General features: G+C 48.7%; 1 protein-coding gene across 2 annotated transcripts in view; it reads right to left on the bottom strand.

Annotated features, from left to right (window-relative positions):
* Positions 1-19,985, bottom strand: part of LOC103189846 (ALS2 C-terminal-like protein) — a 43,333-nt gene that overhangs the window by 7,164 nt on the left and 16,184 nt on the right. For both annotated transcript variants that reach the window (XM_042332077.1, XM_042332078.1), the window contains exons 3-17: positions 17,185-17,356; positions 15,603-15,696; positions 14,818-15,004; positions 14,070-14,135; positions 12,846-13,011; positions 11,236-11,364; positions 8,179-8,301; positions 5,787-5,857; positions 5,256-5,322; positions 4,658-4,860; positions 3,707-3,772; positions 2,803-2,898; positions 2,094-2,255; positions 620-731; positions 3-80 (exon numbers count right to left, since the gene is read on the bottom strand). In XM_042332077.1, coding sequence (XP_042188011.1) covers positions 3-80; positions 620-731; positions 2,094-2,255; positions 2,803-2,898; positions 3,707-3,772; positions 4,658-4,860; positions 5,256-5,322; positions 5,787-5,857; positions 8,179-8,301; positions 11,236-11,364; positions 12,846-13,011; positions 14,070-14,135; positions 14,818-15,004; positions 15,603-15,696; positions 17,185-17,292 — 1,728 coding nt within the window. In that variant the 5' untranslated portion in view covers positions 17,293-17,356. The remainder of the gene's footprint in view (positions 1-2; positions 81-619; positions 732-2,093; positions 2,256-2,802; positions 2,899-3,706; positions 3,773-4,657; positions 4,861-5,255; positions 5,323-5,786; positions 5,858-8,178; positions 8,302-11,235; positions 11,365-12,845; positions 13,012-14,069; positions 14,136-14,817; positions 15,005-15,602; positions 15,697-17,184; positions 17,357-19,985) is intronic.

Here is a 19,985-nt window from a genome sequence, read left to right on the forward strand (position 1 = left end):
ACCTTCCCAGTGAGCACCAGCTCCTCTGAGAACTCTCCCTCATAGACATGATCATCCTCAGACAGAATCTTTCCGGAGCCCTGCAGGTGACACACGAACAAAACCACTTACGAGGCACTAATAATTCTTGCATTGGCTGCCACATCTATTAGCCTCACAAGGTTTCTGTTCGGACAAAAATGTTCCTACAAGTACAACCGATTCGACTGAGAGGGTTTGGCAAAGGGAGAGGCAGAGCTACAACTACACGTGGGATAGTGTCCCGGAGCATTTGGCAGTGGGAGAGGGAGGGGGGGAGTTGACCGTAAGCATGATCAAAAAGGAAGGTCTTTTGGTGGGATTTGAAGGCGGGGAGGGAGAGGGCCAGGCGGAGGGATTGGGGGAGAGAGAGTTCCAGAGTTTCGGGGCGTAGTGACTGAAGGCACGGCCACCAACGGTGGAGCAGAGGGGACGAGGAACAAATAGGAGGCCGGAGCCAGCCGAGCGGAGGCAGCGGGTGGTGGAGTGGGAGGTAAACAAGTCGGAGAGGTAGAGAGGTGCCAGGGTATGGAGGGGTTTGAAAACGAGTGAGAGGATACAGTGTGTCCCATCGCAGACTGACCGACCGGCTCCTACTCACCACCATCTTGTTGTAGTGGAATTTTCCTTCGTAGCAGAGTCCTGACTGTGTGATGACAATGCCAGGTCCGTGTTTGTAGTTCTCTGTCCACGTGCCGATGTATCTCTCTCCTCTGTGTATAATGACCAGAGAGATTTAGAACAATCCTGACATTTGATGTACAGGGTGACCAAAAACTCGTGATACCATTACAATGTCTAATACGTCTTAAAGAAAAGGGATTTTTTTTAGATAATAAGAGTTATTATAATAATAATAATCCTTGCATTTGATATAGCGCTTTTCACGTCAGGAGGACGTCCCAAAGCGCTTCACAGAACACACTGGAAAGTGAATTGACTGTATATTTTGCAAGGGAAACGCGGCAGCCGACTGCGCACAGCAGCGCCCCCCCAAACAGGTCGTGGTTTGAGTGACCAATTCTATTTGGAGGGATTAATACTCCCGGAAAGCGATCCGCCAATCGATTAGCAACCGGGTTCCTACTTACTTACTGTCAGTGAGTGCACTGCTACCTAGTGGCCGCTTAGTATTACTAATAATAGTAATAATCTTTGCATTTGCTGCAGCCTTATCACGTCTTCGAGACGTCTCAATGCGCTTCACAGGATACACTGTAAAGTGAATTGACTGTGAGTTTCGTGGGCGGAAGGTGGTAAACAATTCAGACTGTCGAAAGCTGGGACATACCACTAACTGTCAACTGGCACTTAAAAAGTTGCGAACTGAACCCCCAAAGGCCCTAAATTCCGCCCAGTCTCAGCCCTGTGAGACCATTTGTCCTGGAATTTAAGACTGCATCGAAATTTAGATAAAAATTCCGATTTTTTTATTTTGATGAGCCTGACACATGCGGAAACCCATCACTGTGTTTCAGAGTATCCAAACCAGACTGTGAGTCCTACATCTGTGTAAATGTGAGCTTTCAGCTATTTTGCCTGCGCTCTCTTTAAAGACCATCCTGGAGCCCTGCCCCTCACCCTCCTCAGCTCCACCACCAAATCGGGCTCTCAGATGGCTCTGTGAAACCTCCTCCCGACATGAAAGGCGCTGTATAGTTTGGGTAGATTGTTTCTGTGGGCTGTCTGGCAAGCTTTCCCGCTGCTTGTCCAGCTAGGACCACCCTAGCCATTAGGGCTTTGGCTGTAGGGTTATCAGGAGCTGAGTGGGAGGATTCCCTGCCCCCAGTGACTGGTCAGCCCTTCCAGGTCCTGCCGATGGGCCAGGCCGGGCTGTGCTGTCATCAGCAGTGCCCTGGGATACAGTGCACCTGCCTGGCTCAGGAACCTATACTAGAGATCGTCAAGGAAGGCTGGCTCGATTCCGACAATCCGTTGTCAAGCATGTCACCTTGAAGCCAGTTCAGCTCCTGCTTCCCCCACCTCCCGAGGATAGGGTCGGTGACTGACACCAAAGTTGCACCTTGTAGTTCGACGCACAGCAAAGCATATCCGCTCACACGGGCTGCTCTTACCTGTCCAGATCATCGAACACTCCATATCCAGCCTTTTTATCATCTTCCCAGTGTCCTGTATATTTAAAGGCTGGCTTCTCCGAGGTGGAGCTGCACAGGATCCCAAACCCGTGTCGGCGGTTGTCTCGAAAATATCCCTTGTAGGTGGTGCTGTTCCCATACCTGGCAAGATCACAAGATTGGTTGGGGAATGAATGAAGCGCTTTGATACGTCTTGAAGACATGATAAGAAACTATATCAAATGGATTATTATTATTATTATTATTAAGATGACCCTTCGGCCTATTTTGATCCCATCCGAGCAGAATCCCCGCTCAACCGCCCTCCCGTTAAAGCATCAAACTATTTCTTATAATAACAATATAATAATAATAATCCTCGCATCTGATAGAGTGCCTTATCATGTGTCGTCGAGACGTCTCAAAGCGCTTTGCAGTAAAGTGGGTTGACTGTGTTTTTTTGTGGCGGCAGCCAATTCCGTGCAGCAGTGTCCTACAAACAGTCGTGGTTTGAGTGACCACATGGTGTGTGGAGGAAGGAAACTTGCCTAAGATATTTCCCTGCTCCGGGAATTGAACCAGGGTCCTCTCCCCTGTGAGGCGAGCGCTCTAACTACTACATTAAGGGACCCCTGACCCAGAGCAGAGAGTGCAAGCTTCCAAAGCGAGACATTGACAAAATCCTGCGCTGTCGGGAATCGATACTTACTCACAGATCCCGTAACCATGCATCACTCCTTCCTCCCAATGGCACTTGTAACAGTCAAAGGTCTCCTCGGGGCCCGGACACACATACACACCGAACCTGGAACAACACACGACTTGTACAGTAAAACTCACATAGAAACAGGAGGAGGCCATTCCCCCCCTCGAGCCTGTTTTGCCATTCTATAAGATCACGGTTGATCTGTATATCAACTCCATTTACCCACCTTTGCCCCGTATCCGTTGATCCCCCGACCTAACAAACATCTAATCCACCTCAGTCTTGACAATGTGAATGGATACAGCATCCTCAGCCTTTTGGGGGAGAGAGCTCCATATTTCCACTGGCCTTTGGGTGAAAAACTGCCCCTGATTTCACTGCTAAATGGCCCGGCTTTCATTTTAAGATGACGCCCCTTGTTCTGGATTCCCCTCCAGAGCAAATAGTTTCTCTGTAGCTGCTCTTTATTATTTTAAACTCAGTTATAATAAGCGGTCCCACAAGTGGATTGAGTGAGTTATAATTTGTTTTGAAGGAATTATTGCCCCTGGAAAAGCGATCCGCTAATTGGCTAAAAAAACATGTTCCTACTCGCTGCTGGGTAACAGAGGCATGTGGAATAAGGAAACTTGCCAAAGGTTTGGCCTGCCCAGTATTCAAACTCTCGCGAGGCGAGGGCTCTAACCACTACGCTACATGACTCCAATCCACCCCTCAATCATCTAAACTCAAGGGAATACAAGCCAAGTTGACAATTTTCTCCCTATTGACACGATCAAAACCTCTCATCATTTTAAAGCCCTCGATCAGGTCACCCGTCAACCTGCTCTGCAGGCTGGGGACAGAGGAGCGGAGGAAGCAGATCGGGACTTTAGACAGCCTCACGCTCGCCTCGAGTTGCTCTTACCCATTTTCCTGGCCTTCTTTAAACTGCCCAGTGTAGTTCCTCCCGTCAGGCCATTTCATGGTCCCTCTGAAACACAGACACCGGTCACTGATGCACACCCTGCCCTTGGCCGCTGAGCTCAAAACTGGAATAGGCTCAGCTTGACCAACCGACCCCATTGGCGTAACATTTAAGGCGGAGCAGAACAGTGGAAGATTCTTCAATCCGGTCTTAGTTTGGAATCTGGTGTCACGCACACATTCTTTCAGTCACACCCACACAACACTCGTGGCAACTTGTATTTATATAGCGCCCTTCACACAGGGTAGTGTCCTGGAGCGCTTGATTTGAAGGTGGGGCAAGGCGGAGGGATTGAGGGAGAGAGTTCCAGAGTTTGGGGGCTGAAGGCATCACCCAATCTGTCTCTCTCTCTCTCTCTCTTTCTCTCTCACACACACGCGCACTATCAGACACCCAATCTCTCACATACACTCAACCTCTCTCACACACTTTCATTCGTACACGCGCAGACACCTACACCTGCATGAGCACACACGCAGACACACACTCAGTGACTCACACACACTGTCACACCATCACGCGTTGCCTCATACTCTGAAGCACATATCGTCACACACTATCACTCACACAAACACGTTCATTGTCTCACACATACACTCACTGATGCGCACACTCACTGTCACACACACACACTCACTGTCACACACACTCACTCACTGTCACACACACTCACTGTCACACACACACTGTCACGCACACATTCACTGTCACACACACACTCACTGTCACTCACTGTCACACACACTCACTGTCATACACACTCACTGTGACACACACACTCACTGTCACACACACACACTCACTGTCACACACACAGTCACGCACACAGTCACGCACACACTCAGTCACACACATACTCACTGTCACACACTCGCTCACTGTCACACTAACCTTCCGTGGGGTTTTCCCCAGCTCCAGTCTCCCTCGTACAGGGCGCCTTTGAAGCGGGAGTCAGCCACGAAGGTGTGGACAGCGAATCGGCTGGTCTGAGGGGTACCTGACACCTGCCCCTCTCCCCCGCCCCACAGGGGGAAGTTCAGCTGTCCCTGTACGTGCTGCAGTACCGCCTGGTTCAGCTTCCACAGCCACAGAGTCTGGGGGCAGGACACAGAGACCTGTCAACGCACACTCACCTCACACGGCACACAGTCGCTCAGCGCGGCTCAGTGGTAGCACTCTCTCTCGCCCCCACTTCGGGACATAGTCTAAGCTGACCCTCCAATGCAGCGCTGTGGGTGGGGGGGTGGTGGTTGCATTGTCGGAGGTGCCGTCCTTTGGATGAGACATTAAACCAAGGACCTGTCTACCTGTTCAGGCGGACGTTAGAGATTCCGCTTCGCTCTTGGAAAATTGTCTCCCGGTGTCGTGGCCAACAATCCCCCAGATACGACCGGTCACTCACTCCACGTGGGACATTGCTGTGCGCAATTGTGCTGCTGCTGCATTTGCCTACGAAGATACAGTCGCTAAATCTATCTCATTCGTTCACCTTGTGTTTGAGGTCCTGAGCATTGAGTACAAAGTCTTCCTCCGGGACAATAATCTTCAATTGATGCCTGGAAGTAATTAAAAATAAATATGAATAATTTGGTCAACTCACTCCGCCACTGTTTGCGGGGACGCTGCTGTGCGGAATTGGCTGCTGCGTTTCGCCCACAAAACATACAGTCAATCCACTATATCTTGTGAAGCGCTTTGAGATGCCTCAATGGCGTGATAAGGCGCTATATCAAAAGCAAGGATTGTTATTATTTATTATCGTTTAGATGCCACATTATAACAGGCCCACACAAAATGGCTGCTGGTCCGATTTCCTGGTCATCAGATCACCGCCGATGTCACTTCCAGTTTCCGAGGGAGCACCGTTAACTTGTGCTTTACCGAGGCCCGTTTTAATGGGATCGTCGTTCTAGGTATGGTTGTGCGCAAAATGGCTTCCATATTTGCCTACAAACACAGTCACTACAACTTGACTGTCTGTGAATTATCTGTGAAGTGTTTTGAACGCAGCCAAACTCACTTTTCCGAGTTCGTCCCTGGTAGAGATTCCACCCACACAGTATCCAGTTTATAACTGTTAGCATCAGAGCCCTACAGAGAGACAGAGAGAAATCAAAGTCTATTACCATAATAATCCTTGTACTTCATACAGCGATTTATCGCGTCTTCGTGACGTCTTCACAGAACATAGCCTCAAGTGAATTGACTGTGTATTTTGTGGGCGAGACGTGGCAGCCAATTGCTCACAGCAGCATCCCACTAGCAGTCGTAGATTGAGTGACCAAATTATTATTATTGTTATTATTTATTGATTTATTTGAAGGGATTATTACCTCCCCCACCCCGGAAAAGCGATCCGCCAATCGATTACCAACCGGGTTCCTACTTACTGCTGGGTAAACAGAGGAGTGTAGAGTAGGGAAACTCGCCCAACGTTTCGCCCCCTGCCTGGGAAGCAAACCCGGGTCTCTCCCTTGCGAGGGCTCTAACCACTGCGCTGCAGGACTCTGGAACTTCTAAGAGGATAGGAAAGGTGGGTGGCGGCAGTGGGGGAGGGGTGATCACTACAGACTTGCCCAGGGTGGCCGATTGCCTTGAACGGCTTCTGCAGAGGCTTGTTATGGGAAATGACTATATTCCCCCAACAGGTGGTGCTCCAGGCCAACACTGACACACCCAAGGCTCCAGTTGCCAGACAGCGCTCTCGATGGCCGAGCTGTGTGTGGGTTTAGCTGGTTAGACTCCAGCAGTTACCCCTACACTCTGGGCTTCCTCTCCCCCACCCCCACCAAGCCTTGGCTCTCACCAACCTGCGCCTAATACTCTCCAGAATTAGGTAAGCAGTGGGGGCGTCCCTCCAGAGGGAGAGAGAGAGAGAGAGAGAGCATTCCATTCCAACAATCTATCTCTGGGATTTTCTCTGGATGGATGCAGGGAATTCTCAGCTTGGTTTGGAGACTCTAAAGCACGGTGGTGATGGGTATCCAAGTGTGTCAGACGCTCGGCTGAGCAAAAAGACAAAGATAGCCTTAATCTGGCAAGTCTTTTTTTGTTGCTGTTCTTAAAACAGAAACTGGCCTCATTCTGTTCGCTTTAAAATTGAGACGTCGCAATGATGTGATAAGACGCCGTATTAAATGCAAGGATTATTATTAATGTTATTGACGATTCATCTGAAGGACAACACCTCTGACAATGCAGCCTCCCCCAATACCAATACCCCAATACCACGCCTAGACTGTGACCGCAAAGTCCCTGATGGGAAATCAAACCCACAAACTTCTGACACAGAGGAGAGAGAGAGAGAGTGTGAGCAGCTGAGCAGAGAGACACCTGCTCTGTGTGGGGCACATTGCTGTGCGCAAATCGCCAGCCACGTTTGCGCTCTGGGACACTGCTTTGCGTGAGGGGCGCTATATAAATGCAAGTTGTCGTTGTCTACAGATACAATACACTTGCCAGAAATTCCCTGTGAAGCGCTTTGAGACATTCTGTCGTGATAGGAGCAGTGGAAGTTATTAATAATAATCCTTGCATTTAAAGTAGCACCTCATCACGTCATTGAGACGTCTCAAAGCGCTTCACAGAATATACTGTAAAGTGAATTGCAAAACGTAGCAGCCAACTGCGCACAGCAGCGTCCCACAGACAGTTAAGTGACCAAAATAGGGATCGTTACCCTCGGAAAGTGATCCGGCAATTGGCTAGCAACCGGGTTACCTACTTAATTTAGGTATTTCTAAGGTGCATGTGTAATGCACTGGAAGGCTATGTAGTAAGAACCAGTAAAAATCATAATCCTTACATTTGATATACCGTCTTATCATATCATTGAGACCTCTCAAATATCTATCTTGTAAGGTAGAAAAACCCGAATTTCTAGTGACATGAAATTCTTTTATCTCAGTGATATAACCTTCCAAGGGAGTGCCTGTTGAATGGGGTGAAATTCTGCTCTGCGCTCTCATTAAATCACTTACTTTAGCGTCAGTCTGGCTGACAAATTAATCGCTCGTTCACCTCACGGTGGTTTGCGAGACCATCCTGTGCACAATATCACTGCCAAGTTCTAACCATCGTGCTTGATCCAGAGCCTGTAACACGAAACGAGGCAGCCAATTGCGCACAGAAGGTGTCCCATAACCAGTCGTGGATTGAGTGACTACATAATTATTTTCTTTGAAATTTACTTTTGTTTTCAAGGGGGTTATTAACCCCGGAAAGCGCTCCGGGAGTAACAATCCCCAGATTATTTATTACTGATTCTGTCTGATGGGAGATACAAGCACACAGGGCCGAGAGCTAACTGCTAATTTAACACTGACCTGCTCAGCGTGCGGAGTTACAGAGTGACACTCAATGGCCTCCTTTCCCCCCACCCGCCCCAGCCGAGACCCTGTAAAATCATTTACCTGAATCACGCCCAGGCAGTCGTCGAAGAGGAGGAGGCGGTCGTCGTGACGACCGTTGACGAAGGTGAGCGGGACGTTCCTGCTGTCCTCACGCAGCCTGCGCCCGGGGACACGGAACTGCTCCTGACAACAAGGAAACCAGGCGTGTGTTAGCGCAACCAGGAGACGAGGAAATACGTTTTTATTTGTTTCTAAAACAGTCAGATATCTGACCCGTGTGGAGTCCTGTAGCTCAGTGGTTAGAGCGCCTCGCCTGGCAAAACAAGAGGACCCGGGTTCGATTCCCAGCCAGGCAAAACCTTAGGCACGTTTCCTTACTCCACAAGTCTCTGTTCAGCAGTAAGTAGGAACTCGGTTGTCAGTCGATTGGTGGATCGCTTTCCGGGGGTAACAAAACCTAAAAAAAATGTGTGTTTTGTGGGCGAAACTCGACAGCCAATTGAGCACAGCAGTGTCCCACAAACAGTCGTGAATTGAGCAACCAATTTTTTTTTGGGTGGGGGGGGGTGGAGGGGAAGGATTATTACATTCAGAAAGCAATCCGCCAAGGTTCCTAGGTTACTGCTAGGTAAACAGGGGCATGTGGATTAAGGAAACTTGCCTAAGGTTTCACCCCACCTGGGAATCGAACCCGGGTATCACACTTGAAAGTGAGCGCGCTAACCACAATAACCTACAGGACTCCACAAAGGGGCCCAGAGAGTATAAAAAGGGGCTCAGAGAGGCACAGACCACAAAAGGACAAACAGCATCTCACTGGATTGAGTATAAATAGCAGTACGTTGGGATGTTGAAATACTGATTAGGTTTGACTCAGAAATGATTGAGAAACAGAAACTAGGCTATTCCACTCATTATGTTGTGGAGCGCAAATTAGCTGCCGTGTTAAAAAAGCATAATAATAATCCATATATCCGGTACGGCAGCCTTTACTTCAGGAGGATGTTTCAAAGCACTTCCCACTTTGTGTATTTTGTAATGTAACGCAATAGCCGGTTGCACACAGCAGTGTCCCACAGACAGCCATCAAGTGAGTGACCAATTTTATTTGGGGAATTGTTAGCTAGGTCACCGGGGGGAGAGAGAGAGAGAGCGAGTGAGAGAGAGAGAAAAACTCCCTTCTCTTTTCCAATGGTGATATGGGATCTTTAACGTTCACCTGAACAGGGCTCAGACGTCTCATCTGAAACAAAAGCCCTCCCCCCCACCACCCCTCAGTGATGCAGTGAGCGTCAAAATCCATGATGTGGGGCTCAATCCCACAAACGTCTAATTTAGAGGCAAGAGTGTGAGAGACTGAGTCACACTCTGCAGTCATTGTCCTTCGAATGGCTGAGTTAGGTAAAGCACATTCCCACCCCCCCACCCCCAGTGCCACCCTTCCCCCCTTTGAGTAATCAGTATTTCTTGGAAGGACGTTCTAATACAGAAAAAAAAATCTAAATCTGGATTTATAATGAGCTATAAATGTATTAACTCTTTACTCCCTTCCACGAGGAAGATGGGCAAAATTCACATTTACACAATGCCTTTCAAAGCCTTGGCTCTTACCACCCTAAGCCTAATACTCTTCGGAATTAGGTCAGGAGGGTGTGTCCCTCAGACTCTTAAGCACATTGATGGGGTTCTGCACCTGGCTGCCCGAACAAACATCTTGAAGCGCGAGGGTGTTGATTGAAGACACAGTCAAAGAAAAGGGTTAATAATAATCATAATCCTTGCATTTAATCAAGCGCCTTATCACGTTTTTGAGACGTCTACAATATATTGTGAAGTGGATTGACTGTATATTTTGTGGGCAAAACGATGCAGTTAATTGCACACAGCAGCGTCCCACAAACAGTCATGGATTAGTTGTCTCCTTACTCCACACACCTCTGTTTACCTAGCAGTAAGCAACCTGGTTGTTAATCAATTGGTGTATCGCTTTTCCGGTGTTAGAAATCCCTCCAAATAGAAATATAATAATGTGGTCACTCAGTCCACGACTGTTTGTGGGGACACTGCTGTGCGCAATTGACTGCCACCTTTCGCCTACAAAATATACGGTCGATTCACTTTACAATATATTACTTTAATCGCTTTGAGACGTCTCAACGACGTGATACCTCGCTTATCAAATGCAAGTATTATTATTATTTAATGTGTAGCTTGAATAGGAACAATTTGTGTCTACTCAAGCTGCATACTGAAGATCCCGCGATTTAACCTGCTCAAGGAAATAAGTGGGAGATTCCTGAGAGGAGGCGAGGAGAGGGGTTACATGATGTCCAAAGGCGATGATGGGTTTGGCAATGAGGGGGTGCTTTTCGAGTCGGTGTCCATTTTTTTTGCCTCTGGGAGATGGTGACCCCAAGAGCAGGTGGAAGAGCAAGTTGGGTGGGGGCGGTAAGAGGAAATGCTCTTTTAAGACAGAGAGCATCCAGCAGACAGGAAGCGAATAGCTGACCTAAGCACAAAGAGAGCTTCTTGCGACAGTCAATGACACGTTGGGCAAAGAATTGAGCCTACAGTGAGTCAGACTGCATTTCCCTCTCTCATTTTTTTACTCTCCCAAAATAAACCTAATTTCTCTTGTCCCAATCTCGGTTGCTTTCTTAATTCTGTCCAGGGGAGTTACCCCATGTGTGTGTGTGAAGAACAATAATTATCATAATTATTCTTGCATTTGATATAGCGCCTTAGCCTGTCTTCGAGACGTCTCAAAACGTTTCACAGGATATTCTGTAAAGTGAATTGACTGTATTTTTGTGGGCGAAATACGCCAGCCAATTGCGGACAGCAGTGTCCCACAAACAGTTGTGGATTGTAAATGATTAGTACCCCTGGAAAAGTGATCCGCCAATCAACTAACAACTGGGTTCCTACTTACTGATAGGGAAACAGTTTGGTTTAGAGACTCATGGTGATGAGTTATCAAATGTGTCTGACGCCTGGCTGACCCCAAACAAAAATAGGGTACTGTTTCGCCCTGCTCCACCTGGGAATCGAACCCAGGTCTTCTCGCTTGCGAGGCGAGTTGCTCTAACCAAAGCGCTACAGGACTAAGAAGCTCACGGTCAGTTTGGCGTTGAGAGAGGTCCACAGTTTCCTGGTGAGAGCTGCCACATCCAGGACCTGTCTGACCCACCGCTCAAGGCTGGTGAACCTGGCGAGGGCCTTTCCAATCTGTTCTTTCTGGGGAACCTGGAAAGAAAGGAGCAAAAAGAAATCATTACATTTACTCATAATAACAATCACAAATTACGTTTGTATACCATATGGGATACCCCAGAAGGGGGTCCAACCTGTTGGCTGCTGAGGGCCAGATGCCCTATTTGTGAAAAGTCCGCGGGGCGCATTAGCCATATTTTAGTGTTTCCCTTCCAGAAATGTAACATCACATTTCCGAGTTATGGAGAGGGCGGGTGGGCCAGATGAAATGGGGCGGGGGGGGGGGGGAGGGCACGGCGCGGATGAAATTGGCCCTCGGGCCGCAACTGGCCCACGGGCCGCCAGTTGGACCATCCTGGGTCAATTCACTTTACAGTGTATTCCGCCAAGTGCCTTGAGACGTCTTGACGACATGATGAAGCGCTATAGCAAATGCAAGAATTATTATTTATCAAAGTTTGGTTTTAGAAGCAAACATTTCGCAGCATAGAAGACAGCCGTTGAGCCCAACTAACTCACTGGTCTGTTTCTCCTCAAAGTCTAATCTCACTCGCTTACTTCACCCACCTCTCCCAATTTCCTGCCTCCCCCTCCCCTTCCACCGCACCTCCCCCCCCCGCCCTCCGCACCCCACCAACTTCTTCTTTTCAGATATTTACCCAGTTCCCTCTAAAAAACAATATGGATTCTGCCTTAACCACAGTTCCAAGTTGGGAGTTCCACATCCTAAACACCGACTGTTTAGCCTTCAGACTCTCTGCCATTCCCCAGTCCCTTCGTCTCGCTCCCTTGCCTCAGACCTTCCTCTTCGACCGCGCCTTCGGTCAGCCCCCCTGCCTCCACCCTCCCAGCCCTCCAGTGCCTTGGGACGTCCTCCTGACGTGAAAGGCGCTGTATAAATGTCATTTGAATGTTGATTTAAAAAAGAACCTCTCCGAACCGCTGCCTTTTGACGATGATCTGAAACCCCTGTGCACACAATATTAATTCACGAACGGTGAGATTAATTTCTCTCCAGTATTTTTTTATCAAAGAAAAATCTTTTAAGGACTGCGAAAAAAGCCACATCCAAATTCTGGCTGAAATAACAATAATAAAAATAATAAAAATAACAATCCTTGCATTTGATATAGTGCCTTCTCACATAGTTCAGATGTTTCAAAGCGCCTCATAGAATATACTGTAACATGGATTGACTAAGCCTCTTGTAGGTGAAACGCCGGCAGCCACTTGCACACAGCAGTGTCCCACAAACAGTCGTGGACCAAAGTATTGGGAGGGGAGGGTTTGGAGGAATTATTACCCCTGGGAAAGCGATCCGCCATTCGACTAACAACCAGGTTCCTACTTACTGCTAGGTAAACAGAGGCGTGTGGTTGGAGGAAGGAAACTTGTCTAAAGTTTTGCCCCGCTAGGGAATCGAACCCAACTTCTCTCGCTTGTGAGGCGAGTGCGCACTGACAACACCACCACTACTCCGGGACTCCACTTGGGCGGTGAGGGATCAAACTGACCTTCTCGATGCCACGGGAAAGCTTCTGGATAACCTCCACATACTTCTGGACATGCAGGTGGATGGCCTCCTGAAAGAGCCGTTGAAGACTGACCGAAACCGGGATCTTTGGGGCCAAATCCGGTAAGAAGCCTTTCAATACTTTCTTATTCTTCTTCCAATGGTCACTGGGTGCATTTTGGAAAGAAAAGGAGAAGAGTTTTTATTTGTTTGGTTAGCTCTGTAGTGGGTGTGTGTGCGTCAGTGCCCACTTCCCTCGCCCGGCCAGCCCCACCATCGGCAGTCGGGCCTTCAGCTTTTCTGCCCCCACCCTTTGGAACTCCATCCCACAGTCCCTTCACCTCACCCCCTCCCTTGCTTCCTTCAAGGCCAGTCTCAAAAACCTCCTCTTCGACTACGCCTTCGGTCACCCTCCTACCCGCACCCTCCCTGCCCTTCACCCCTCCCTGATCCCAACCCTCCCAGCTCAGGTCCAGTCCAGCGCCTTGGGAATGTCTCACATCAGTTTACGGGGACGGGATTTATAATAACAATTATAATAATAATAATTCTTGCATTTGGTGCCATATCATTTCGGAAGAAAGTCTCAAAGCGCTTCATAGGATTTTCTGTAAAGTGGATTGACTGTATATCCCCCAACATAGACCCCCTCTCTCCCTTTCTGTTTGTGGGTCACCGCTGTGCGCAATTGACTGCTGCTTTTCGTCCACAAAATATAGTCGAGCGCTCGATCCACTAATTCCACCCTGATGCTTTGTCCGAGTCCAGGATGGGGGTTGGGATTGAGGAAGTGAACCTCAGCCACTTCCCGCTTCTCAGATACTTCACGGGGTTGCAATAAATTCATCAGCACATTCTGTCCTCTCTCAGAGGGTTTCTGTGAAATTAAGTCTTCAACTCGCATGCCTTGTGCTCTGTCACCCCCAGCTCCACCCAACCAACGGACCCTTCCCCTCACCCAACGGTCTCTCCCCTCACCTGCAGCCCCTCCCTATATCCAATGGCCGCTCCCTTCACCCAACAGCCCCTACCCTCAACCAACTGCCCCTCCCTATACCCAATGGCCCCTCCCTATACCCAATGCCCCACCTCTTACCAACAGCCTCTCAGCCAGTGGCCCCACACCCTTGCCCAGAGGCCCCTCCCCTCACCCAGCAGCCCCTCCTGTCACCTGCCAGACCCACCTCCCCACCCAGTGCCCCCACCCCCCCTCACCCTTTCATACCTGCTCTGTTTGGCAATGTGTTCAAAGCCACCATTCACTATGTAGTCTGACAAAGCCGTGAAGTAGCTGAGACAGGGCACAGAAAACAGTCAATCAATCAGAGACTGCTCGAGAAAAATACCCCCCACCCCCCTCCATACTGAGAATACCCCCCACACACTGAGAATAATACCCCCCCACACACTGAGAATAATACCCCCCCACACACTGAGAATAACACACCCCACACACACACACTGAGAATAATACCCCCCACACACTGAGAATAATACTCCCCCACACACTGAGAATAACACACACCCCACACACACACACTGAGAATAATGCACCCCACACACACACACTGAGAATACTCCCCACACACTGAGAATAATAACCCCCACACACACTGAGAATAATACCCCCCCACACACTGAGAATAATACCCCCCACACACTGAGAATAACACACCCCCCACACACACTGAGAATAATAGCCCCCACACACACTGAGAATAATGCACCCCACACACACTGAGCATAATACCCCCCACACACTGAGAATAATACCCCCCCACACACTTTTCTCAGTGGAGCGGGATTTAGGGGGTCTCGGTTTAACGTCTCACCTGAGACAACACCTCGGGTAATGCAACGCTACCCCCAGCAACGCTCTCGAGAGGCTGAACATTCTCTCCCCCACTTCCCCGCGCCCCCACCCCCCCACCCAGCACCCCTCAACCTCGCGCCCAGCGCTAGTCCCAGCTCACCGTACGTACACCTCCTCCAGCCGCTCTGGCTGTCTGATCAGGTACAGGTCCTGGATGGCCAGCCGGCCTGTGGGGTTGCCAAGGGTCAGGCATATCTCGTCTGTCTGCTTACACAGCGATTGGAAACTCTCCCCCAACTCCACCAGAGAGGCCTTCAGCAGCGGCCGAGCTCTGTTGTCGCCAGCATCTACACACAGTAATCACACACGCGGGGTTACACACAGAGACGGCGTGTCTACATACACACACACACTAGTCACACACACATACACAGCTAGTCACACACAAAGCTAGTCACAGATACACAACTAGTCACACACACACACAGCTAGTCACACACACACACACACACAGGGTTACACAGAGAAGGCGTGTCTACATATACACACACAGCGTCTCCATATATACACACACACACATACAGAACGTGTCTATATACACGCATACAGACACATGTTTTTATATACACACAACACAAACTTGCATTTATATAGCGCCCTTTGTATGCTGTAGTGTCCCAAAGCGTGTGTGTATTCACACAGCGTGTCTGTATACACACACATGCACGCGCATCGGGTTACACACACACACAGAGCATATATACGCATACTGACACACGGAGAGGCATATATACATTCTATACACACACTTACATACATATACAGAAGCACAGAATGTATTCACACTCACTTTATATACACACAAACACATATAAACCCCCTCTACACCCCCCACCCCCCAGCAGGCGGTACCCCCATGAGCCAGCCCTTGGTGCTATCACTCACCGGCAGTGAGCAGGGGTTTGAGGATGTGAGTGTCCCGGTCAGACAGAGCGTTCCTGAAGATCTGTTCCAGTTTGAAGAGATACGCCGCTTCCTGCTGGTATTTGTCCAAGAAACAACAGCAAATGTCATTTACACGGTGCCTTTCACATCGGGAGGACATCCCAAAGCCCTGAACAGTCAAGGATTTGGACCCGAGCTGGGGGTTGGGATCAGGAGGAGTGGAGGGCAGGGAGGATGGGGGTAGGATTGTTGGTGAAACAACGTGACTTAATATCTCACTTTAAAGATGGCACCTCCAACAAAGCAATGCTTACCCCAGTACTGTGCTAGAGCATCAGCCAAGGCTTCCTCCACCCAAGCAAAATCCCCATGAGGATTGACTGGCTAATTTAGGTCTTTTTTTTCCCTTTGCGGAGACATGTTTAAGGAAGCACCTAACAGAGGTGTTTCAAAATAATTAAAGTTTCAATAAGGTTGGAATCTAATAATGATCCTTGGGTTTGATATAGTGCCTAATCACGTCTTCATGACATCTCAAAGCGCTTCACAGAATATATAAAGTAAATTGACTGTGTATTTTGTGGGTTAAAAAAAACACAGCAGCGTCCCACAAACAGATTGATTGTTTTTTTTTGAGGGATTATTACCCCCCAGAAAGCGATCCACCAATCGATTAGCAACCGGATTCCTATTCACTGCTGGGAAAATGAGACATGTTAGAGTAAGGAAACTTGCCTAAGGTTTCACCCTGCCCAGGAATCGAACCCGGGTCCTCTCGCTTGTGAGGTGAGCGCGCTAACCATTAGCCTACGGGTCTTCAGAACTACTTCATCCTTCACATGAGGGAGAGATGTGTGGGAGGGAGTGCGTAACGGGTAGAGACCTGTGTGTATTATGAACACCGGCATTGATCAGTTGGGCTATGTATACGTATGTAAATCTATGCGTGTCTGTGCATGTGGAGTCCTGTAGCTCAGTGGTTGAGCACTCGCTTTGCAAGTGAGAGACCTGAGTTCAATTCCAGGCAGAGGGCGAAACCTTGGGCAAGTTTCCTTACTCCACACAGAGCCTAATAATAATCCCTCCAAAACCAAAACAATAATAAATTGGTCATTTTCAATCCACGACTGTTTGTGGGACATTGCTGTGCGCAATTGGCTGCCGCGTTCGCCCACAAATATACAGTCAATTCACTTTACAGTGTGTTCTGTGAAGCGCTTTGGGACGTCCTCCCGACGTGAAAAGCGCTATATCAAATGCAAGGATTATTATTATATGTGTGTCTGCGTGTTAGGCTGTGTTCCTGGGGCTGTGAATGTGTGTTGAAAAAAATGCTAACGTCTCCTTTTAGCTTTTTCGTGATGAGCTTAAATCAACACTCTCTCTAGTGAGGAGCCGCCCATGATAGGAATAATAACAATCCTTGCATTTGAGATGTTTTCGAGACATCTCAAAGCGCTTCACAGGATACACTGTAAAGTAGGTGAAACGCGGCAGCCAATTGCGGACAGCAGTGTCCCACAAACAGTCGTGGATTGAATAATATATGAAATATTTATATTAGGATAATATTGTGACTTACAGAAACTCTGGCTGTTTGTTGGAGTCTCCCTGCGGATGATGAAAGTCTCCCCGAGGTCGGGGGGGCTCTCCCCAATCGAGGATTCACTGCAGGACGTCTGGGATCCATTTGTGTGGCTCAACGGGCTCCCAGTCTCTCCATTCTCTCACTTCGACAGATTGTTTTTCTTTCACTGGGGGGGAAAAAAATAAACCTTATATCGGTAAAGTGTCTTTCGTGTCCGGAGAACATCTCGAGCATATGCTGTGAAGTGATTATGTATTGTGTAGGCGAATGCGACAGCCAATTTGTGCACAGCTAATGTCCCATGAACATGCATGAAGTGAACGATCAATTTTATTTATAATAATAATAATTCCTATCAAGTCTTCGAGACATCTCAAGGAACCCGGTTGACTGTCGAATGGCGGATATTTGCTGGGGGTAATAACCCCTTTTTTAAAAAAAATGTGGTCACTCAATCCGCGACTGTTTGTGGGACACAGCTGTGCGCAATTGGTGGCCATGTTTCGCCCACACAACGCACAGTCAATTCACTTTATCGTGTCTCGCTTTGAGACATCTCAAAGACTTAATAAGGCTCCATATCAAATGCAAGGATTATTATTATTATTATACATTCTGTGAAGCGCTTTGAGACGTCTCGACCACGCGCTGCATCGAATGCAAGGATTATTATCAACCATTTTTGTCACCGGGATTTATCAACTTTTACCATTTTAGACTTATTTTTAGTTCCACACTTTACCCCCACACACGGAGGAATGTTAAAGGGAGAGGAGGATGCGGTATTGGGAGAGGAGGAGTAGTCATCAGACACCAGCACAGACTTGCCAGGCTCAACGGCATTTTTCTGCTCGAACAATCTACGTGGTTTAATTTGCAATCGTTCACAACAACAAGGGCAACACCAATGACACTTACACAGCGCCTTTCGCACGTCGGGAGGACGTCCCAAGTCGATTTTGACCCGAGCAGGGGGTTGTGATCAGGAGGGGTGGAGGTCAGGGAGGGTGGAGTTAGGAGGGTGACTGAAGGCATGGTGGAAGTGGAGGGTCTTGAGACTGGCTTTGAAGGAGGCGAGGGAGGGAACGAGGCGAAGGGACTGTGGGATAGAGTTACTTCATAGCAAATTATAATAATGCAGGCGTTTCACAAAGCGGCTATAACGTCGAAACTATGAGTAGATTTACATAGATTGGACAGCACAAAAATAGGCCACTTGACCCAATCATTCCGTCTCAGTGTTTATACGCCACCCAAATTTCCACCCGGTACTTCCTCCCTCCCTCCCTCCCTCCCTCCTTCCCTTCCCTTCCAAGCTATCTTCCTGTTAAATATATCCACACCATCCGATCACAACAGCAACAACAAATTACATTTGGATAGTGCCTTTCCCATCGGGAGGACGTCCCATGATGTTTTCTGTCAAGTGTAGTAACTGTGGACGAACGCAACAGTCAATTTTGTGTACTGCAATGTCCCATGCACAGCCCCGCCGTGATTGGTCACGTGAAGTAACTGACCAATTTTATCTGGGAGATTGTTGATCGGGACATCAGAGGAAACTCCCTTCTCTTTACAATAGTGCCATGGAATTTTTAACACCCACCCGAACAGCAACAACAACTCACTCAGGGTAGAGTCCCAGCTTGACGGTGGCGGAGCATGACGCTGTGCCGGGGGGAAAGGTGACTGTAGGCACGGTCGAAGAGGAAGGTCTTCATGCCGGAAGATGGGGAAGAAACGGGCAAGGCGGAGGGATAAGGATAGAGCGTTCCAGAGTTTCAGGGGTAGCGGTTGAAAGCGCAACCGCCGATGGGGGAAACGGAGAGCACGAGGAACAAGCAGGAATTTGCAGCCAGTCGAGCGGAGGCAGAGAGTAGAGGGTTGGAGAGCAACCAGGTCGGAGAGGTAGGGAGGTGCCGGGGTGAACAGGCACAGACGGGAACTTGCTTTAGCCCCTCAGCTGCACTCACAATGCAGCGCTCCCCCACCACGGCACTGGAGTGTCGGCCTGGACTGTGAGTTTAAAGTCCTACCATCATGTGATTCAGAGACGAGAAGCGCTGGTGATTGAGCTGAGCTGACACTTTGTGATGATCACAAGGAACACGATATGCAATGTCACAGATTATTCACTTATGATTGTACGCCTGGAGTCGCACACTTCCTCTAGCAGCAAACAAGCGATCAGACAGCGACCCCCCCCCACCCAACTTCCCCTTTGTGTTCAGAACAAAAGGGAATGTGATCCTTTGGGCACAATCAGGCAGAGCATTTTCCGGTAAATAGTAGTAATTCTTAATAATAATAATCACAATCCTTGCATTTGACATAGCACCATACCACGTCTTCACGATGACTCAAAACACTTCACAGAATATACTGTATATATATATATATATTGACTGTATATTTTGGGTACGAGACACGGCAGCCAATTACGCACACCAGTGACCCACAAACAGTCGTGGATTGAGTGACCAACAACAACAACAACAACAACAAAGATTACATTTATATAGCGCCTTTCACGTCGGGACCAAATGATTATCATTAATTTTTTTGTGAGGGGTTATTACCCCCGGAAAAATCATCTTGCAAGGGAGGGAATGGACTGAGGGATGGAGCTCCAAAGGGTTGGGGGTCAGAGAAGCTGAAGGCCTGACCGTCACTGGTGGGGTGGGCTCGGCGGGGAACATGGAGCAGGCTGGAGCCTGCTCAACGGAGGGAGCGGACAGGTCGATAGGGTGTTAGCAGGTCGCAGAGGTAGGGGGGGGAATCAAGGCCGTGGAGGG

This window comes from Callorhinchus milii, unplaced genomic scaffold (genome assembly GCF_018977255.1).
Source record: "Callorhinchus milii isolate IMCB2004 unplaced genomic scaffold, IMCB_Cmil_1.0 Scaffold2, whole genome shotgun sequence".
Taxonomy (NCBI): domain Eukaryota; kingdom Metazoa; phylum Chordata; class Chondrichthyes; order Chimaeriformes; family Callorhinchidae; genus Callorhinchus; species Callorhinchus milii.